Source organism: Vigna unguiculata, chromosome 7 (assembly GCF_037176805.1).
Source record: "Vigna unguiculata cultivar grain cowpea cultivar isolate G323 ecotype 2 chromosome 7, ASM3717680v1, whole genome shotgun sequence".
NCBI lineage: Eukaryota > Viridiplantae > Streptophyta > Magnoliopsida > Fabales > Fabaceae > Vigna > Vigna unguiculata.
The window spans coordinates 13,859,212-13,881,561 of record NC_140798.1 but is presented as its reverse complement, the minus strand read 5'-3'; the positions used below and the strand labels follow the sequence as shown (position 1 = coordinate 13,881,561).

The following is a 22,350-nucleotide window of genomic DNA, read 5'->3' as shown; positions in this document are numbered from 1 at the left end:
AAGAAGGAACGCCCACCATTAAAACCCAAATTATAGTGAACATATTTTATGCATTGAATGAGGTTGAAATGTGAAGTTGGATCCTAGAAATAAAAATATTCTCAGTCTAATTCAATCATCCAAGCACAAGGAAGTTTATTGATATAATATATCGTATAGATACAAATCACTTCATGCTGTATTGGGTGGAATAATAGTCTCTCTCTTTTGCTTGAAATAACCAAACAACTCATGGTGACTTGGAAAGTTCGTTCTGATAGAGGGGTGCTCCCTGAAGTTCCGAATCCAAGTAGACAAGCGAGGAAAATCATTAACCACCAACAACTTCACGCCAACCATATCTTCAATGACTCCAAAGATCAAGGGTATCCATCCCAAGGTTATGTCCAAAACTCCAATTTCTTCACCGCCAAAATACTTTTTGTCCCCAATGGTTTCTTCTAATACTTTAAGCACTTCTCTTACTTCCTTTGTTGCCTTCTGAAACTCTTCTCCAACAGCCACAAAGAATGACATAAACGAAGTACTCTGCAATTGGGATTGCAACTAGATATATAAACGAGAGAACAACAAGAGAGAATTAAAATCTCAACTGTTTAACAAATAACCTTGTTACCTTTTCTTCAGCAAAACTCACCCAAAACCGTGCCACAGCCCTCTCATATGGGTCCTGTGGAAGCAAGTGTGGCTGTGGCCATGTTTCCTCTATGTATTCAAGAATGACAGTGGATTCTGCAATTGGCTTTCCATCAACAACAAGGACAGGAACCTTTTTGTAAACTGGGTTATACTTCAGTAGCAAATCTCTGAATTCAGGGTTATGAAATTCTCCTTGTACATGCTCATACTTTATGCCCTTCAGTTCTAACGCCCATATGATCCTGTAAACGTATGGACTAGGCCAAACTCCCAGAAGCTTCAGTTCTCCCATTCTACTACTGTAACTGCAGACTGCTACTGTGATTGTTAGAGAAGTTAAAATACGATGGTTGCACAATTTTGCCAGTTTCACAAAACCTCACTTCTCATATTATGAAGTATTAAATTGATTTTCTATACACTGTCAATTAACTACATATCATACTTCGACTTTTAAAATAGTTATAAAAAAATTGAAAACATACGATTAAATTGAAAGATATACACAAAAAAACAGTACAAATGGTCAAGATCTAGTTTGGCATGGTAGGAATTATCAAAAACACAAAGAGCAACGTTTCCTTCCATTTTCTATCCCCTCCTTTTCTGTCTTGAAGGTTGAATGTATTAAATTACTTAAAAAAGAATAAGCATTGAATAGATGTGTTTTTTCAAATACAATTTTTGCTGTATGTGAGGACTGAGGAGCTGATTTTCTTTCCCTCGTTTCTCCTCTCAAGAAATCCAAAGGAAATTGAAGCTGAAAGAAAGAAAAATAGGATGACACAAGCGAACTCGAACCAAATTCTACAGATTTGAAAAACTGCTGGTGAAACTTCGAACCTTTTCATTAATTCAATAACATAACTATCACTTCCTGAACCCTGAGAGTATAACAAGAAAGCATAAAATGTTTACTTATGGACTAGCCAAAGATCTTTACAAACCTTGCAAGAGAAGCTCATAGACATGATATCATCAATCATATGGCATCAAATTTCAATATTGCATACATTTATAACAGGCTAATCTAGTTCATACTTCAAATAAAAATTGAAAAACATTGACTCACAATGGTTGGTGTTGATCTTTAATTCAGAGGAATTGTCTCACAATTCATAGCTGCCTTCTACTTTGTTCATAATCTCTCTCCGTCTCTCTGTCTTTTATTATTTATGAAACAATTTTATTTTATAATTAAGAGAAATGATATTTTTACAATTTTTTTTACAAACTTTGACAAATAATTTTTTTTGGTAAAATAAATTTTAAAACTTTACTATTTTATTTTCTTTACTTTTAAAAAAAATAAAAAATTATTCCATTTTATAAATTTGTCAACTTTGTCGACCAATGTTTGTCAAAAAAATTATTTTCCAATAATTAAACATTAAATAAAACCATTCCATCACTGTTGGTCCAATTAATATAACTAATCTTTTATATTTATAAAATTTATAGAAATTAGCTTTTAAAAAAATACAATTATCTTTTTTTTTTTTAAATTTAAGAAAAAATTCAAACCAATTTCAATTTATTTTTTAGAATAATAAAATTCATGGTCCCTTGAGTGAATAATACGGATCAAGGGAGTAGAAAACTTTTACATTCCCTTACCTACGTATCAATTTAATGAAAATAAATATGATTTCTTTTGGTCAACGTTAATTAAAATATATAAAAGTCAATAAAAATAAAAAATTGGCATGACCAATTCAATTATACATATCTTATTCATCAATCAATGGATTCATCAATAGTAACTGGCGTGGCAATGATTCACTAAAAGAAAAAAGAAATATTATTTTGATGGACTTATTGAAAGAGGTTGTAATAATCTTTTCTGATAAACGTGTGTATTGGAGTTTTACAAATCTCGACGGTGTTTTTAGAAAATTACAATAAAATTTGGTAATTTTTTATTGTTTACTTTCTTGCTTTCCTTGATTTTTGTATATTGGTTTTGTCTTTTTTTTTTTAAAATTGTTTGTGCTTTAGAAAAATATTCGAAGTTCTCTTCAAATTTCACTTCATCTTTCAATCTTAGTGAAAGTTCAATTTCACTCTCCTCTTATTTGTGCTTTTGTAATAGTTTTCCTTTGTCCTCTTTATCTTTTCAAAATTATTTTTCAATTTTTCTTTTTCTCACACTCTAACTTACTTATTTTCCTAACTTTTAGTGCATTGTTTGTTTCTCAGAATAAATTTGTTTTAACGGTTGACAGGGAAGGAAAAAAATGAAGAGAAAGAATTATGCACATCAGTTATTTTTATTCTGTAAAAGTCTCATTGTGTTTTTATTTTTCAATTATAGCACATATTCTCTAAAAGGACTCAATGAATTTTTATTTCTCAATTACAACATACAAAAGATAGGTAACTCTTTATCTTGTTGTCAGGGAAGGACAAAAATAAGGAGAAAAAAATTATGCACATAGGGTATTTTGTAAAAGGTGTGTTTGGATAGGGTATTTTAATGAAGTAATTCATTTTTTTGAAGAATTTAGATTTTTTTGTAATGAAATGCTTTGTTTGGATACAGAAATTAAAAAGCATTTCAAATGCAAGCATTTTTTTGAAGGATTTCAATTAGTTAAATTAGTAGAAATTCAAATACCCTCAAAATAGGTGGTGGAATTTGAAATTCTTCTCACTCAACCTCACATTCTAGACTCTCTGGTAGAGTTGTCAAATGGGTACGACGACATAGATGGGACGGGCGGGCTCGACGACCAAGAAGGATCGGGCAGGTTCGACAACCAAGACGGGTCGGGCGGGCCCGACAACCAAGACGGGACAAGCGAACCTGATGACCCAACCAGGTCGGGTGGACTTGACGATCCACACGGGTCGGGCAGGCCAAACGACCTAGATGTGCGGGCAGACTCAATGATCCCAGACGACTTAGGTATGCCTGACCCAAATGACTTAGGCATGGCCGACAAATCCAAAGACCTAGCTGGGTCGGGCCAACCCAATGACACAAACTGGTAGGGCAGACCCGACGACACAAACGAGGTCGACGATCCAGACGGGTTTGACGACTTGAAAGGGTGCGATGATTCAAACGGGCCAAACGACCCAAATGAACCCGAAGACCTAGACGGGCCCGACAATCCAGACGGGTTTGATGACCCGAATGGGCTCGACGAATTGGACGAGCCAGAAGGTTCCTACGAATTGGACGGGCCCGACGACCTCGACGGGCCCGACAACTTGGACGGGTCCGATGAGTCGAATGGGCTCGACAAATTGGACGAGGTCGACAACCCGGACGGGTCTGACGGGCCCTTCCAAACTGTCAAGCCCGATGATCCAGATGGGCCCGATGACACGGACGAGCCCGACAACACGGACAGTCCCAACGACACGGACGGACCCAACGACTCGGACAAGTCAAAATATCCAGACAGGCCAAACGACCCAGATGGGACCAACGACCCGACGAACCCGACGACCTAGACGGGCCCGACAACCCAGACGGGCCTGATGACCGGACGTGTCCGATGACCCGGACGGACCAAACGGTTTGGAAGGCCCGTTTGGGTTGTTGGGCTCGTCCAGGTCGTCAGACCCATCTGGGTCGACGAGCCCTTCTTGATCGTAGGGTTTCCAAATTTATCATGAACTCAAAACATAATTAAGCCTAAAATAAATATTGTTAAAATTAAATTTTATCTCACAATAAATTCATTTTTTTTTCCAAACAAGAAATTTAAATGTAAGGTATTTTAATTTCCTTATCCAAACAAGTTATTTAGAAAATGAATGGAATTTAATTGCAAACAATTCAAATGCAATGCATTTCAATTTCAAAGCATTGTTGAAATGCTCCATCCAAACACAAGGTCAATGTATTTTTATTTCCCAATTCTAGCATACAGAAGATAGGTAACTCTTTATATAGAGTTAACCAATATACTAACAAAAACTAACTATTGAATTACAACATACACAACATTCCCCTTCAATATCGTGAATTAACAACACCTAGTTCAGCTCTCAGCATCTCAAACATTTCCTTCTTCAAAGGCTTGGATAAATTTCAGCCACTTGTAGTTTTATAGAACAATAGATCAATTTCATCTTCCCATTATTAACTTGCTCTCTTAGAAAATGAAATATGGTTTCTATATGTTTACTTCTTCCATGTGATAATGAATTATTTTTCAGATTTATTGTTGATTTGTTATCAATAATCAACTGAATTGGTCTCTTAATCTTCACTCTTATTTCAGCCATAAGAGAATCAAGCCAAATAACCAGACATGCAACATTGAACTTGCAATATGTTCAGCTTCACATGTAGATAACGCAACAATTGATTGCTTCTTACTAAACCAAGAGATTGATGCACCCATGAACTTAAAAATATAACCAGTAGTATTTCTTCTATCATTACTATCACCACACCAATATGCATAAGAAAAGCCAAGTTACTTCCCCTACATCTGATCAGTTTTAGGAAATAAAATTCCAAAATCCAAAGTTCCTTTGATGTATCTTAACACCCTCTTTGTAGCCAGCACATGCTTCTTCCTTGGCTGGTGAATAAATTTACTAAGAACTCCAATTGAGAAGGAAATATTAGGTCTATTGTTGCATAAGTATCTAAGTGATCCGACCATCTGCTTATAGAGAGTGCAATGGATTTCTTCTTCATCGTTTTTTTATGCTAAAACTTTTACCTTGGCTGGTGTTACTACAATGTTGTAGTTCTCCATACAAAATCTCCTCAACATGTTTGTTGCATACTTTCTCTGGTGTAGAATGATTCCTTAGTTGTTTTCCACAAACTCCATTCCAAGGAAGTAGTATCTCAATTTGCCAAGATCAATCATTTCAAACTCAACCATCAATAACTCCTTAAATTTGTCAATTTTTGTTTGATTGCTTTCTACAATAAGCAAATTGTCCATATATATATAAACATTAACAACAAATCAGTTGCATTTAGAGTTCTGACATAAACTTCAGGCTCTCAGGGTCTGCTTCAAACCATACAATGCCTTCCTTAATCTATAGACTTTGCTTTCACTCCCTTTAATCAGGAAGCCAGGGTGTTGAGTGACATACACTTCCTCTTCAAAAGGATTATTTAGAAATGCAGATTTCACATCCAATTGATACAAGGGCCATCCTCTTCCATGTGCGAATGAAACAACAAGCCTTATTGATAGAGGACTATACCTAGATTCTATGCATGAAGAACTTGAAGATGAACCTTTACAATTCAAAGAACTTATGACATGGGTAAGGAGCAAGAGATTGGAAGATCAAATCTATTCAAAGGCTCTTGATGCCACAAGCAACTAGAAATTCAAAAGATTATGAAGATTATGGTTTGAAGCATATTTGAAGGATAATTTTTAGGAAAATTAGTTTATGTTCTTGGACTTTGGGTTTTCTTTTAGAAATTAGTCATTGTCGCAACCGAAATCGTGACGGGATGACGAACCAAAGAAAGAGACAGGTTTGAAAAGAGATTTGGAGTCGCCACAATAGTTATTTCTGAAAAACTATGAAAAACCATAAAAATAGAGCAAGCATGCAAAAAACCAAATTTTTGGATCCATGAGTCAGTTACGCGTAGGGAAAGTTTTAACACCCTACAACACCCGCACAAAGGTGGCAACCTTTAATTAAACATGCAAAGTTGATGTGATTTTCAAAATGTTGATTTTCCCCAAAAATAATGAGACAAAAATGCCAAAAAGAAACAAAAATATTTTGTAATTTTTTAGGCCTGACAAGGATTGACCTTGGTCCTACATATTCTCATTCAAAATGAGAAATCAAGGTTACGTGGTTCTTTAAAAAAAACTGTTTGTTTGAAAATGTCGATGTTTTTAACTTTAGAATATGAAATCTTTTGTATTTATTTTATTTTTATTTTTTTTAAAACAAGAAAGGATGTTAAGTACTAGGACGATGCAAACGGTCACACGAGTACTTAAACCTTTATTATAAAGTGTCAAACGACAAATGACCAAAGAAATATCCGGAAGAAAAATGTATTTTTTGGAATTTTTTTTGAAATAAAACTTTTTAGAAAAAAAGAAAGGTATTAAGTACTAGGACAACGCAAGCGACCACACGAGTACTTATACCTTTATTTGTGAGATATTAGACAATGCGAGTGGCCGTACAAATACCCCGAAATGAGAAAAAGCTTATGAAAAATATTCTTTTAGATTTTTATTTTTTCTAAAAAAAGGATATTTACTAAAAATCGATATGCACAATTATTTTTATTGTTACTACTAGTTTTCAAATATAATTTAAAATGAAATATAAAATAAATTAAAAACACCTAAAAACAAAACTAGGAAACGTTAAAGACAAATCAATGTACACATATTATATTGAATCCAAATATCAAATTTAAGATGGGCCCACATCATACTCATCAATTTGACATGGAAAAAAGAACACACAAATACCATGCACCTTCAGTTTATATACATATACATTTACGTGAATGCCATAATGTACACAAAAGTGTTTTAATGCATTAAATATTAAGGTGGGCTTCGCACTTCACATATGCTTCAAATGACACATTACTACACATACATATGAATAAGAAACCTTGCATAATGTGCTGCACCATACTCGCCAACCCGAACTCAAAACATGAACTCGTATGGCTATATCATCCCATTTTAAAGAAAAGTAAATGAATCCCATTTAAGCATATATATATATATATATATATATATATATATATATATATATATATAGATGCCGAAAAGGCAAAGGGGTACATACATATATTTCTTTGATGCATGCAATCAAAACCATCATGCAAAAGTTAAAGCCCACGGTTAAGCATTGATTTTCACATGGCCTAAAAGCTTTGAAACCCTGCATGTTCTAAGTATGTCCTAGAAAACACCATTCAAATGCAGTTTTTAGATAAACAATCGCATGCAATGAATATCATGAGATGTACCCGTGCCTGACACCACCCAACTAAATTCTTCTCCTTTTTCTTCTCTTGTCCCTTTAAGTAAATGTATGAAATCCAAGATCATGCGTTGATCATTATGTGAAAGTAAAACAATAAACCCACATATGTAGGAACATAGCAAAAGTTAGTGCACGAAGCATACAAGTTCATTACTAATACTCTTAAGACCAAATAACTTGCATATTTTCGTGGACTTACCTGGTATGGCTGCAATGCTTTCAGTGTCACTCACCTTTTCCCTCGGATTAACTTGTATGTTTCTAACCTCTTGTTACACTTTTTCTTCTTCTCTTTGAACAATCCCCATTGGTTCCAATCGCTCCTGGAAGAGATTTAATATAAGGCTTTTCGGAACAACTCCTATCCGCTTAAGTGTTTTAGATTTGTCACAACACTATCACGATTTCTGGAGCAGCGGGATTCCCACGGTGAAGGCTTAGCTATTAATGCAAGTAGTAATGGTTGGCCTGAACCGAAAATAGAAGTTGGTTATTAGGGATTTTGGAAGAAGATGGATAGATTGAAAAGTTTAAGCTAATGAACATGAAGGTTCCCTATGTTGGTTGAGGTGTGAGCTGATGAAGGGACAACACCATTTCTTTTTTTTTGGCTGGCGCATTGGATGGGGATCATAAAAAACAGAGGCACTGTGAAATGAAAAAAATCCTAGATCATGAAGATGAGAGTAACCCCTAGTCCCGTTGCCCCCTCCCCTTTTATCCCTCTTGGAAGAAAATGAAGTTTGAATCTTGTAATCATGATACCGTGGGAAAGGGTGCAAAACCATAATGATGGGTTCTGCCATTTTTTAGTAGAAATGGAAAGAAATTTAGAGGATTGGCCGAATGAAGGTGGTGATGGCAGTAGTTAATTACTTCTCCTTCGGCCTTGCGCATGAAAATGGAGTTGGCGTGTAGAAAGAGAGAAAGTTAGTGATAGGTGTCATCAAATGAGTGGAACGAGGTTTAGGTGGATTATTGGTGAGATGGGCCATTGAATGAGTTATTCTCTAATCTAAATGTATAAAAGGTTATGAGCAAGGTGGGGTAGTGTGGATAGGCAAACAAACTGGACTTAGTTGAAAGGAGGGGTGAAAATAGAAAACTGAATGATGAAATTTAAAAAAAACGTAAAATAGGGCGGCAAATAACAAATATATATATATATATATATATATATATATATATATATATATATATATATATATATATATATATATATATATATATATATATATATATATTAGAAAGTTAGACCAATTTGAAAAGGCCTCAGTTGATTCTCTTTTCTCTCCTTTTTTTCTTTTTCTTTTTGTGTTCTTTTTTTGTTATTTTTTTTGTTATTTTCTATTTATCATTTTTTTTCTTCGAAAAGAAATTCCGTAATTTTCACCAAAATTATATTTGATTAACTTATTTAAAAGAAAAGAAACAAATTAATTAACCATATATTCTTCAAGCACTTTTTTTAATTAAAATTTATTGTCCTGGGACGAAATTGGGGGTTGACAGCTGTCACTCTTTACTTAGATTTTACTGGATAATATGATAATATTATAATTTCGTATTATTAGAGTAAAAGATAAGTAAAGATAAAAACACTAATTTTGTCTAGATTGCAAAAAGAAATAAAGATCGAGGAAGATGAGTAAGGAATAATGATATTTAAGAGGATACGGTGACAATTACCAAGTAGAGGGTCCCAATCAAAAAACTTTTTTTTTTATTTGAAACTTTAACCTTTTTGAAAGACAAATTAAAATGTTCCCAAGGAGAAGGCCTATATTTGAAAGGATTTGGTGACCATTACTAAGTGGAGGGTCCCAATCTGAAAAACCTTTCTTTTTGAAATTTTAACTTTTATGAAGGACAAATTAGACCTTTCCTTTGGAGAGGGCATATATTTGGAAGGATTCAGTGACCATTACCAAGTAGAGGATCCCGATAAAATTTTTTATTTTTTTTTTTAAATTTTAACCTTTATGAAGGACAAATTAGACCTTTCCTTAGGAGAGAGCCTATATTTGGAAGGATTCAGTGACCATTACCAAGTAGAGGATCCCGATCCAAAAAAAAACCCTTTTTTTTTGGAATTTTAACCTTTATGAAAAAAAAATTAGACCATTCCCATGGAGAGGGCCTATATTTGAAAAGATTCAATGACCATTACCAAGTAGAGGGTTCCGATCGCAAAAACTTTTTCTTTTTGAAACTTAAACCTTTTTAATAGAAGGATTAGACCAATCGCAAGGAGAGGATCGTTATTCAAAAGGAGAACCTGAAGTTTGATTTTGATGCAAGCAAATACAACTTGAATGCCTAGTTGAACTTAGAGTGCCCAAGTGGGACGCATATGAAATGTTATGTTTAACCTTGTTGGCCTCTATATTTTTCTTTTTGGAAGATTTTCTTTGAATTGATTTTTATTGCTTTTTGTGAAGTATGATGGATGGTGTAAGCAAATGAGGGTGCATGAATGAATGTATGCATGGATGAAATTTTTGTTAGACCTTTGTATTCTCATTTTCACTATCTTTTACTTTGCTTTTTTTTTTGCTTCCACGACACCCCTCAGGAACGAGTCTGTGTTTAGCGAATATACCTGTGATGTTTCTTTGTCTTGCACGCGCCTTTCTTTCATTTCTGTTATATTTTTTCTTTTTATTTTTTAATTACAAGCATAGCATGGCCCAAAGTGCTTCAAAAAAAATGAAATTTATGAAAAACCCAAATGATTTTTATTGAATGAAATAAAGCAAAATACAACAAATTTTTGGAAACAACGCTGATATCCCTTAGTAGCATCCCCTATCATGGAATCATCATGCATAAAACTTTTAGACTACATCAGAATTAACTGGCAAAGGTAACTCCTCCCCATCCATCCTCGTGAGAATTAATGCTCCACTAGAAAATGCTCTCTTCACCATAAACGAGCCTTCATAATTTGGAGTCCACTTCCCTTTATAATCTTTCTGAATATGCAAAATCTTTTTCAAGACCATCTCCCCTTCGTGGAACTCCCTAGGGTGCACCCTTTTGTCAAAGGCTTTTTTCATTCTCCTTTGATAAAGTTTTCCATGGCATGTCGCTGCTAGCCTCTTTTCTTCAATGAGATTAAGCTGATCAAACCTAGCTTGAACCCATTCTGCTTTGTCTAATTGGGTTTCCATTAATACCCACAAAGATGGGATCTCCACCTCGAAGGGAAGTACTGCCTCCATTCCGTATACCAAAGAAAAAGGCATTGCCCTAGTTGATGTACGTATTGACGTACGATATCCATGTAAAGCATAAGGAAGCATTTCATGCTAATCTTTATATGTGACCACCATCTTTTGTACGATCTTCTTGATATTTTTTTTAGCGGCCTCGACTGCTTCATTCATCTTTGGGCGATAAGGAGAAAAGTTATGATGCTGAATTTTGAACTCTTCACATAGCTCAACCATCATTTGATTGTTCAGGTTAGTGGTGTTATCGGTAATGATCTTGCTAGGTAGCCCATATCTATATATCAACTCTCTCTTTATGAATCTTGTCACCACCTTTCTAGTCACATTAGCATAAGAAGCCGCTTCCACCCACTTAGTTAAGTAATCAATTGCGACTATAATGAAACGATGCCCATTTGACGCTTTCGGCTCTATAGCTCCAATGACATCTATTCCCCACATTGAAAATGGCCATGGTGCGATTAATACATTTAAAGTCGTGGGTGCCACATTAATATTATCTGCGTACGTCTGACATTTCTCGTAATTTTTTACATGTATACAACAATCATTTTTCACGGTCGACCAAAAGTAACCAGCCCTTAAAATCTTTCTGGCCATTGAGTACCCGTTCATGTATGTGCCGAAGGTACCCTCATGGACTTCCTTCGATATCCACTTGACCTCTTTTGCATCCACACATCTAAGGAGAACCATGTCATGATTCCTTTTGTACAAGACATCCCCGTTTAAGATAAAACTAGCCGCCAATCTCCTTAATGTTCTTTTGTCATTCTTGGTCGCATTTTCTAGATATTCTCGAGTTGTGAGATAATGTTTAATATCAAAATACCAAGGTTTGTCATCTGACTCTTACTCAATGAAATTGCAATATGTTGGCTCCTCATAACTCTTCATTTTGATCATTGGCAATTCTCCATCCTGATCAATCTCAAACATTGATGATAGGGTAGCTAAGGCATCTGCCAGTTGATTATCCTCTCGTGGGATGTGATGAAACACAATAAAATCGAAATGCTTCCACAATCCCTTAATGTAAGCTTGGTAGGAAATCAGTTTTTAATCCCTAGTCTCCCATTCCCCCTTCATCTGATGGATAACTAGAGTTGAATCTCCATACACATCCAAAAATTTCACCTTTGACTGAATTATTGCTCGAACGCCCATAGCACACGCTTCATACTCTACGATATTGTTCGTGCAATTAAAACACAACCTCGCTATTATTGGTATGTATTGATTCTCTGGAGAGATAAGCACCGCCCCTATTCCACGCCCTAGTGCATTGGAGGCTCCATCAAACAATAAGGTCCACGCCCTTTCATCTCGACCCTCCTTATCCTCCCCAAATAGAGCCATGATATCTTCATCGGGAAATTCAGGATGCATTGGTTGATAATCTTCAATGGTTGTTGAGCCAAATATTCAGCTAAAGCACTTCCCTTAATAGATTTCTGAGTTACATATACCATATCATATTCTGATAATAGCATTTGCCACCGTGCTATCCTTCCGATGAGAGCAGGCTTTTCAAAAACATACTTGATTGGGTCCATCTTAGATATCAACCAGGTGGTATGATTCAGCATGTATTGTCTTAGACGATGAGTAGTCCATGCTAGTGCACAACAGGTTCGTTCTAGCAAAGAATATCTTCGTTCACACTCTGTGAATTTCTTACTAAGGTAATATATGGCGCTCTCTCTTTTACCAGTCTCGTCATGCTGACCCAACACACAACCCATTGAATCATTTAGCACAATCAAATATAAAATTAGGTGTCTCATAGGCTCAGGTGGGCGCAGTATCAGAGGATCTTGTAAATATTGCTTGATTTTTATCAAAAGTGATTTGACAATCCTCATCCCACTCAACAACATGATTCTTGCGCAACAACTTGAAAATTGGTTCACAGGTTGCGGTTAATTGGGAGATGAATCTAGCAATGTAGTTCAGTCTGCCCAGAAAAACTCACACCTATTTTTCTATACTGGAGTAGGCATTTCTACTATCGCACGAATCTTCTCAGGATCAACTTCTATCCCCTTTTGGCTGACAACAAAACCTAACAATTTTCCAGATTTCACACCGAAAGTGCACTTAGCTGGGTTTAGTCTGAGTTTAAATTTTCTCAATCTCTCAAATAGTTTTCTCAAGTTAATGATGTGTTCTTCTTCAGATTTTGATTTAGCAATCATGTCTTCCACATAAACTTCAATCTCTTTGTGCATCATATCGTGAAAAAGAGCCACCATCGCCCTTTGGTAGGTTGCCCCAGCGTTCTTAAGCCCAAAAGACATAACTTTATAGCAAAATGTGCCCCACAATGTGATAAAGGTGGTCTTTTCCATATCCTCCGGTGCCATCTTGATTTGGTTATATCCCGAGAAGCCATCCATAAATGAAAATAGTGAGAATCTAGGTGTATTGTCCACTAAAGTGTCAATGTGTGGCAATGGAAAATTGTCTTTTGGACTCGCGCGATTCAAGTCCCGATAATCAATAATCAACACACATTCAAACTTTACCATCCTTCTTAGGTAGTAGTACAATGTTCGTTACCCATTAGGGATATCTTGCCACGGCTAAAAATCCCGCGTCAAACTGCCTTTTCACTTCATCTTTAATCTTCAAGGACATTTCAGGTTTCATTCTTCTTAACTTTTGTCTAACTGGGGGACACTCCAGCTTGAGTGGGAGCTTATGTTGTACTATATCAGTATCCAAATCGGGCATATCACTATATGACCAAGCGAACACATCTCTAAACTCCTTCAGTAGATCAAACAACTTTTCTCGTGTTTCTTTATTCACACTGGTACCGATTTTTACCTTTCTTTTCTCATCTCCATCTCCGAAGTCAAGTATTTCAACCTCTTCCTGATAGGGTTTTATTTCTTTAGATTCTTGTTCTACCAATCTCAAAAGTTCAGGGGAGGGTTCCCAATCATCTTCACAATCATTTTCCGTATTATCGATAGGGTGCTCAAATCTAGGGATATCAACATTATTATTTTAAAAACATTCATTATCGTGTCTGCATTATTCGAGTTTAAAAAGGATAAATAAACCACAATATTAAAGCTAAGACACGAAGAGAAGAAAACACGATTTGATTATCACACTGAGCATAAAAGAAAAAAGCATCAACCCATAAAGTCATTGATCCTAACGCTTTGGGCAAAATAATAGGATTAACTAAAAAACATTACATTTTATTCAAATCAAACATCATAGGCAAATCCACTAACTTCGAGTTGTTGAGTTGTGCGTTTGGAGGACAGGGCCACACAAAATTTGAGCATTCAGTCCCACACACTTCCTTGATGGTTGCTATCTAATTGGTGTCGATCCACCTAGCACTGCGAAAGCTCTCCTTGATGTCACAAATGTGAATCCTTCCTACCCTCAGTTCTCGTCCTTGCATGCGAGCCAGACTTTGTTCCTTCTTTTCTTTCATTAGCCTTCTTTTGTCCTCCCTAGTTGGCTTGTACCCCAAACCATATCTACTCTTATTCTCAACAATCTCCAGCGGAAAAAACAACCCTTGTCCACTCGTACCTAGTTCATTCCCATATTTATATCCTTCTCTTAACAAAACTTTTGCTAACATTAAGGACGCACTTGACAAGTAAAGGTTTATAGGGAATGATTCGACATAAGCAGTCCCCACAGTTTCTAGAGATTGGAAAGAAGTTTCCAGAGCCTCTTCAGTAGCCTCAACGTAACAGGTAGATGATGGCCCACTCACCAATAAATCTTCTTCTCCAAAAACTATAACTAACTTATCTTCTATTATGAATTTTAGTTTCTGATGTAAAATAGAGGGTACCACACCAGCTGAGTGTATCCAAGGTCTTCCTAGCAAACAACTGTATGTTGGAAATATATCCATTACTTGAAACACCACTTGAAACGTGCAGGGCCCAACTTGGACTAGCAATTCTATTTCTCCTATGACTTCTCTCCTACTTCCATCAAAAGCCCTTACGACCATGGCACTTGCGCGCTTGTGATTCTTATCATAGGGCAACTTATCCAAGGTGGACTTTGGCATCACATTCAAAGATGATCCATTATCAATTAGCACACGTGCTATAGCATAATCCATGCATTTCACAGAGACATGCAAAGCTTTATTATGACCCCTTCCCTCAGCCGGGATTTCATCATCAGTGAAGACAAGGTAATTATTAGCAGTAATGTGGCTAACAATTCCCTCGAAATTATCCAACGATATGTCCTTCTCTACATGTGCACCACTTAAAATCTTCATCAATAGTTTTCGGTGTGTGTTTGAATGCATTAGCAATTCCAACAAAGAAATCCTAGCTGGCATACGATTCCACTGGTCTACCACCTTATACTCACTTTGTCGAATGAATTTCAAAAACTCGCTTGCTTCTTTATCAGATATCTCATTCTTCTCTTTCTTTCCTATATTTTCATCCTTCTTGGGCTTTCCCTCAGCTTGCACCACCTTCCCTTTCAAAAACTCTTTTGTCTTTTCTACCATAACCTCTTCATTTCTTTGCTTTTCTTGATGATTTTCTTCTTTCCTCAAGTCTTATGGTGCAAATATACGACCACTTCTTGTCATGCCTCCAATTCCAACAATATTATCAATTGTTGGTGTCGAAGCCACGACAAATTGTTCTACTCCTTTCACAACATGAACACCATATTTCCAGGGAACCGCTTTGTCATTTTTGTAACGAAAGGGGGTAAGAGTTTGTATCACCACAGGTTGTCTCTCTTGCGGTCGATGCAAAGTTTTGGAGAAATGAACCACCAAAGATCTTGGTCCAGTTATATTTCGTTCTTCATTTGTTTGAGCAAATACTTATTCTTCTCAATCTTGACAACACACATGCATTATATGTCTGTCTATCAACCATTGCAGCACTTGCTTGAATTCTAGACAATTATCAATAGAATGCTCAACACCTGGATGGATACCACACTTATCATTGGACTTTGCTTCGGATTCCAACATTAAAGCTTTACATAAAGTTGCTCTCGATACTAGGTTTATCCTCTTGAAAAGTCAACCATCCTGAATCAAGCAAGGATTGTACCTTGTATTTGAGGGCCAAACATCTCTTAGTTGAATGCCCATTGCCCCTCCGTGATAATCACATTTAGCATCGACATCATAATTTTTGGGATAAGGAGGTTGCAGGACAAATTGCTACTAACTTATGGTGGAGAAGATCCGACAACAACTCTGTGTAAGTTACTAGAAGGGGAGTAAAATGAACGAAATTCTTCTTTGCATTTTGACCTTGGCTAACATCATTCTTCCAAATCTGCTTGGGTTGATAAGTATTATCACGAACAGGTCGTGCTTGATAAGAATTCAGAGCCTGATAAGTTGGCATAGTATTAGCAACATATGGCAATTGAGTGGTGTGTTGTTGATGATTCTTATAACGAGGTTGATCATGAGTTTCCCACAAAGGCGCAGATGATGTTGCATAAGTTTCTCCTTCTTTCTTCTTTCTATAAGGCTTTTTCACTTGCGAGCCTACAGACGGGCCATGAGTAATCTTCCCATGCTTCAGACCTACTTCAACCCTCTCTCCAATCACAATGATATCTGCAAAATTTGATGAGACATTGCCTATCATATGATCATAGAAAGGAGATGATAGAGTGTCTATAAACATAGCCACCATCTACTTGTGATACAAAGGCTGTTCCACCTGGGCAGCTACCTCTCTCCATCTCTGTGCGTACCCCTTAAAGGTTTCATCCTCCCTCTTGGCCATATTTTGCAACTATAATCTGTCTAGTGCCATATCAAGATTGTACTAGTACTGCTTTACAAATGCATCCACTAGATCTTTCCAAGAGCGAATACGAGTAGGCTCAAGGTGTATGTACCAATTCCATGCCATTCCAGCCAAGTTATCCTGGAAGAAATGAATCAACATTCTATCATCATGAGCATTAGCTGCCATTTTCCTACCACATCTAGGGCTAAGCATAATCCAGCAGCATTACTCAGGCCATAATTCCTCACTCCCTCAAACTCTCTTACCCTTTCTTCTAAGATCTCCAACTTATCCCTTGCCTTGGTATCTTCAACTGATCCTTCAGGCTTTACAATATGAGAAGATGGTTTTATTTGAGCTCCATTTGTAGTTATTGTATGTAATGCTTTTGACAGGATAGTTGCTTGCGGGTTTGCCATAGTGTTCACCCCTACCACATTTCCATCCATATTATGTGCCAACGATCTATGACTTGCAGTACCAGACACCAATCGGTTCTCCGTTAATATTTTCTTGTGTCGTAACAACATTGGCGTGAACAGTACCAGACATTATTGGAACTCCTTCTTAATATTCTTCTGTCGGGGGAGTATATCCTGGAGGAAGACCATACTATGGAAACACTAGAGGCACCACATTCCCCTGTGTGTTACTGTTTTGCACTCTCATTCCACCTTGTGAAAAATCAGGGGATAGGAAGGAACCCCTTGTTCCGTCATAGAATTCAAACTTTCCAACTTGTTCTTTATCGCATTAAGAGCTTCCATCATAGCAACCACTTGCTCCTTCATAGAATTCATATCAGCCTTTAGAACCTCGTGAGATTGCTCTAGATTCTCCATCTTCTTTACAGTGGCACGAGTCCTATAAAAGTGTCGTGGAAGTCTTATCGTTGTATTTTTTATTTCTTTCACATTGTTTTATTATTTTAATTAACCTAAATTAGATGAAATGAACATGTAGAAAAGAATAAAAGAGAAAGAAAAAAAAATATAAAATATAAAAAATAAAAGAAGAAAGAAAAAAAAATAATGATGCATGCTAATAATGATGGAAATCACAGGGTCATAATAGCGTTATTGGGAAATTCATCGATGGAAATTAATACATATTGATACCAACCACAACAATCCAAATCTTTTCATTCAAAGAGACATAGTTTCACAACGTAATATCAAAGATTTGGGAGCAGATAAAGGCATCCCATTTTTACATCAATCCCTAGCACATGCAATCAATGTTTTCATTTCGCCCACTAGCCATTTACAATGATTAATAAAAATTCTGATCTCTTCAGGGGGGTTGCAAAATTGTGCCATCATATCAGCATCATACACCATTCTTGGGACATTCACAATGGCTTCATTAGCTAAAGCGGCCAATTGGGAAAAAGTTATCTTCCAGTGTCTCACAACCTCCTCTTGCTCCATAATATAGTCCTTCATTTGCTTCTCCATAGCTTGATGCCTTTCTTCAGCTTCAGTCAACCGCCATCGCTCTTGACTCATTTCCACTTAAAATGACGTAGCCCTTTCTTTCATCTGATGTCTCATCTCCTTGACTTGAATTTGTACTTCCCTCAGCCTCTTCCAAGCCTCTTATTTCTCCCTCTTGGCTTCCTCGTAAAGATGCTTCCAATATTTTTCTGCTTCCAATGGTGCGTTTTTTTCCTTTCCCCTCATGGATAACTCCGTGTTCGCAGCTACAAGATCTTGTTTTACTCGTAATGCATGATTTCTCTCGGCCCTTTGGCTTATAATGAGCTCCTCATACGCTTGTGCCTTTTCCTCTTTTTCTTTCCTTATGTCTACAAAATCATTACGTGAGCTTTGTAATTCCTTCATTAATCTAACATTTTTTTCTCTTTCATTTCTTTCATTTTTGCCTTCAATTGCCTTACCTCATCGGTCTCTACATATTGGGATTGTCCTTCATTTGTCGGCCGAGCAATAGTTGGTTTGAAAGGTAATTTAATTTCCTTTACCCTTTATGCTATCCAAGTGTAATAACTGACTCTCCCATCCACCACTCCTACTCTAGGATCCATTTCTAGTCGCACAACATTCTCCCAAGCAGTTCTAATCTCTCTTAGCACTTTAATGAAATGTCCGTCTTCATAATGAACGAATAATGGGGTGAAAAAATCTGGCAAAGGTGCCCCTTTCATAGGATGTCCAAATTGTCTTTGGACCAAGATAGGATTATAATTGATACAGCATCGAGCACCTATGAGTGGCACATTAGGGAAATTGCCACAATAATGGATGAAATGATTGCTCTTAAGCCAAGAAGGACGCCACCTTACCTTTCCTCCATTCAAACCAGCAAAGAATTGAGCCCATTCATTTCCCCCCTTGACCTTAGGCTTATGCTGCGACATTTGCTCTACCGAGCACCTGACATCAACTGACCCTTTAAATACACGAGTGAATAACCACACATAGACTGCTGGCAAACAACAAAGAATCTTCTTTCCTTTCCTTTCATGGCAGAAACTCATAGTCCCATAAACATCAGCAAGGAATGCGGTTACAGGATTCTCTGATCTTGTTTTACTTGCTATAAAGACGTCCATTGCAGCATAGTCCACAAAATCATCTATCTTGGGAAACAACATAATGCCATACAAGGTAAGGGCTAGCACATCCATAAAGGTCTCCCATTCTTCTTTACCAGCCAAATGATGTAGATATTGTTCCAAATACCCTTGTGTAAGCCCTCGAACTTGGTTCCTTGTCACTAGCCTATCTTCTAATTCTTTTGGATGTAATTTCATAATGGCAACAATAGTGGAAACAAATGTATGATGCTCCAAATGTCGATAAGGAGTCGTTCCTTGTAACGGTAAACCCAATATATTTCAAACTCATCAACAATCGGTGCTAGCTGGAAATCTTGAAATGTAAAACATCTAAGTGGAGAGTCGTAATATTGGGCAAGAGAAGTGATAGAAGGCCGTTGTACCTTAACCTCCATTAAGTTCAGTAAGTTTTCGTACCTCTTCCCAAAAGCTTCTATCTTAATAGTCTTCAATTTTCTCCCCAACTCTATCAGACCTGCTAGATTCTCTCCCTTAATCTTTAAACGCGGCTTCTTTCTCAACATGACAAAATTAAATTGTTGTACAGTCTTAAGTCCCATGTTAATTTCCATCTTTTATTGGATCAATCCAATGACTGTGTGATTTTCCCCTAAAACAAATCAACACTTGACATGAATGGGTGCAATGCATGTAGATGTGGGGACATAACATAATTACCAAAATGCATATACCAAATAAAATGACATCATAAAAATTCAAAATAGGATTAGAGTCATAAAAATACACACATCTCCCTTTGTGCCTTAACGAAGGTTTCATACCTACAAGGATCTAAGGTTAAGTATATGTAATCTCATAAGGATGGTTCCCAAAACCTAAAGACCAAAGTCACCAGAGCTATGACCCTCCTCATAGCATTTCCACAACAATTGAGGTGCAATTAGGTGTGAAAATACTAATGAAGAGAACAAACTCTGGGTGGGGTTCTTACGATAGCCAAACAAGAAGTATGTCCCAAGTGGAACCGCTACACAACCCCTCTAGTTCTAAATTTCACTCAGACTTGGGTATAGGGCCTCACTCATGATATGCATGAGATGTGTATGTGTGAAGGGAAAATGCAATGCATACCACAAGCCCTCACTTGCAAAATAGACAAAAAAATCCCAAGCAGATATAAAATAATGTTGTCTACCATAGGTTTCATCATCGAATCGGACAATTATTCCACACATAAAATAGACACACAAATATAATCTTCAAAAATAAATAGGAACATATTCAAACTACAATGACAAACATCAAAAGAGATAAGAAAAATATACATAACAACAAAAGGGAAAGAAAACATTTAACAAGAACCAATAAACTTTTGCACATTAAATTAAATAGGCATGAATTTCTAGCATCCCTAGTGGAGTCGCCATATGTCACAACCGAAATCGCGACGAGACGACGAACCAAAAAAAAAGACGGGTTTGAAAAGAGATTTGGAGTCGCCACCATAGTTATTTCTGGAAAACTATGGAAAACCATAAAAATATAGCGAACATGCAAAAAACCCTTCAACGCCTACCCAAAGGCGATACCTTTAATTAAACATGCAAAGTTGATGTGATTTTCAAAATGTTAATTTTCTCCAAAAATAATAAGACAAAAATGCTAAAAAGAAACAAAAATACTTTTTAATTTTTTGGGCCCGACAAGGATTGACCTTAGTCCTACGTATTCTCATTCAAAATGAGAAATCAGGGTTACATAGTCCTTTAAAAAAACTGTTTGTTTGAAAACATCGATGTTTTAACTTTAGAATATGAAATCTTTTGTATTATTTTTAAAAGAAAGGATGCTTTGTACTAGGACGACACAAACGGTCACACAAGTACTTAAACCTTTATTATAAAGTGTCAAACGACAAATCACCAAAGAAACATCCGGAAGAAAGACGTATTTTTTGGAATTTTTTTTGAAATGAAACTTTTTAGAAAAAGAAAGGTATTAAGTACTAGGAGGACGCGAGCGGCCACACGAGTACTTATACCTTTATTTGTGAGATATTAGAGGACGTGAGCAGCCTTTCAAATACCCCGAAATGAGAAAAAGCTTATGAAAAATATTATTTTAGATTTTTATTTTTTCTAGAAAAAGGATATTTACATAAAAGTGATATGCACAATTATTTTTATTTTTACTACTAGTTTTCAGATATAATTTAAACTGAAATATAAAATAAATTAAAAACACCTAAAAACAAAACTGGGAAACGTTATAGACAAAGACATCAATGTACACATATTATATTGAATCCAAATATCAAATTCAAGATGGGGCCCGCATCATACTCATTGATTTGACATGGAAAAAAGGAACCTCCAATTACCATGCACCTTCAGTTTATATACATATACATTTACGTGATTGCCATAATGCACACAAAAGTGTTTTAATGCATTAAATATTAAGGTGGGCTACGCACTTCACATATGATTCAAATGACACTTTACTACACATACATATGAATGAGAAACCTTGCATAATGTGCTGCACCATACTCGCCAACTCGAACTCAAAACGTGAACCCGTATGGCTATATCATCCCATTTTAAAGAAAAGCAAATGAATCCCATTTAAGCATATACAAATACCGAAAAGGCAAAGGGGTACATACATATATTTCTTTGATGCATGCAATCAAAACCATCATGTAAAAGTTAAAGCCCACGGTTAAGCATTGATTTTCACATGGCATAAAAGCTTTGCAAACCCAACATGTTCTAAGTATGTCCCAGAAAACACCATTCAAATGCAGTTTTTAGATAAACAATCACATGCAATGAATATCATGAGATGTACCCGTGCCTGACACCACCCAACTAAATTCTTCTCCTTTTTCTTCTCTTGTCCCTTTAATAAAATGTATGAAATCCAAGATCATGCATTGATCATCATGTGAAAGTAAAACAATAAACCCACATATGCAGGAACATAGCAAAACTTAGTGCATGAAGCATACCCACTGCTAGTATGGCTATAGTGCTTTCAGTGTCACTCCCCTTTTCCCTCGGATTAGCTTGTATGTTTCTAACCTCTTGTTACACTTTTTCTTCTTCTCTTTGAACAATCCCCACTAGTTCCAATCGCTCCTGGAAGGGATTTAATATAAGGCTTTTCATAGCAGCTCCTA

General features: G+C 36.3%; 4 protein-coding genes across 11 annotated transcripts; all 4 read right to left on the bottom strand.

Moving 5' to 3' along the window:
* Positions 1–58: 58 nt before the first annotated feature.
* On the bottom strand, positions 59–1,814 carry LOC114192027 (putative glutathione S-transferase). 8 transcript variants are annotated; one of them, XM_085665062.1, is made up of 3 exons: positions 1,712–1,814; positions 638–954; positions 59–528 (listed from the first exon to the last, which is right to left on the bottom strand). In XM_085665062.1, exons 2-3 carry the CDS (start codon positions 929–931, stop codon positions 172–174), a joined length of 651 nt encoding a protein of 216 aa, XP_085521188.1. In that variant the 5' UTR covers positions 932–954; positions 1,712–1,814; the 3' UTR covers positions 59–171. The 8 variants fall into 8 exon arrangements, with proteins under 8 accessions (XP_085521188.1, XP_027937370.1, XP_027937371.1 ...); XM_028081569.2 differs by having other exon boundaries at positions 111–528; positions 617–954; XM_028081570.2 differs by having other exon boundaries at positions 111–528; positions 617–951; positions 1,712–1,797.
* Positions 1,815–10,448: 8,634 nt separating this feature from the next.
* Positions 10,449–10,835, bottom strand: LOC146884643 (uncharacterized). Its single transcript, XM_085675955.1, has one exon. The coding sequence runs from the start codon at positions 10,833–10,835 to the stop codon at positions 10,449–10,451; it is 387 nt and encodes a 128-aa protein (XP_085532081.1).
* A 2,577-nt stretch (positions 10,836–13,412) lies between these two features.
* LOC146884642 (uncharacterized) lies at positions 13,413–15,363 on the bottom strand. Its single transcript, XM_085675954.1, has 2 exons — positions 14,204–15,363; positions 13,413–13,839 (listed from the first exon to the last, which is right to left on the bottom strand). The coding sequence occupies exons 1-2, from the start codon at positions 15,361–15,363 to the stop codon at positions 13,413–13,415; spliced, it is 1,587 nt and encodes a 528-aa protein (XP_085532080.1).
* Positions 15,364–17,888: 2,525 nt separating this feature from the next.
* Positions 17,889–19,808, bottom strand: LOC114191186 (uncharacterized). Its single transcript, XM_028080367.2, has one exon. It carries the CDS (start codon positions 19,398–19,400, stop codon positions 18,612–18,614), a length of 789 nt encoding a protein of 262 aa, XP_027936168.1. The 5' UTR covers positions 19,401–19,808; the 3' UTR covers positions 17,889–18,611.
* Between the last annotated feature and the right edge of the window lie 2,542 nt (positions 19,809–22,350).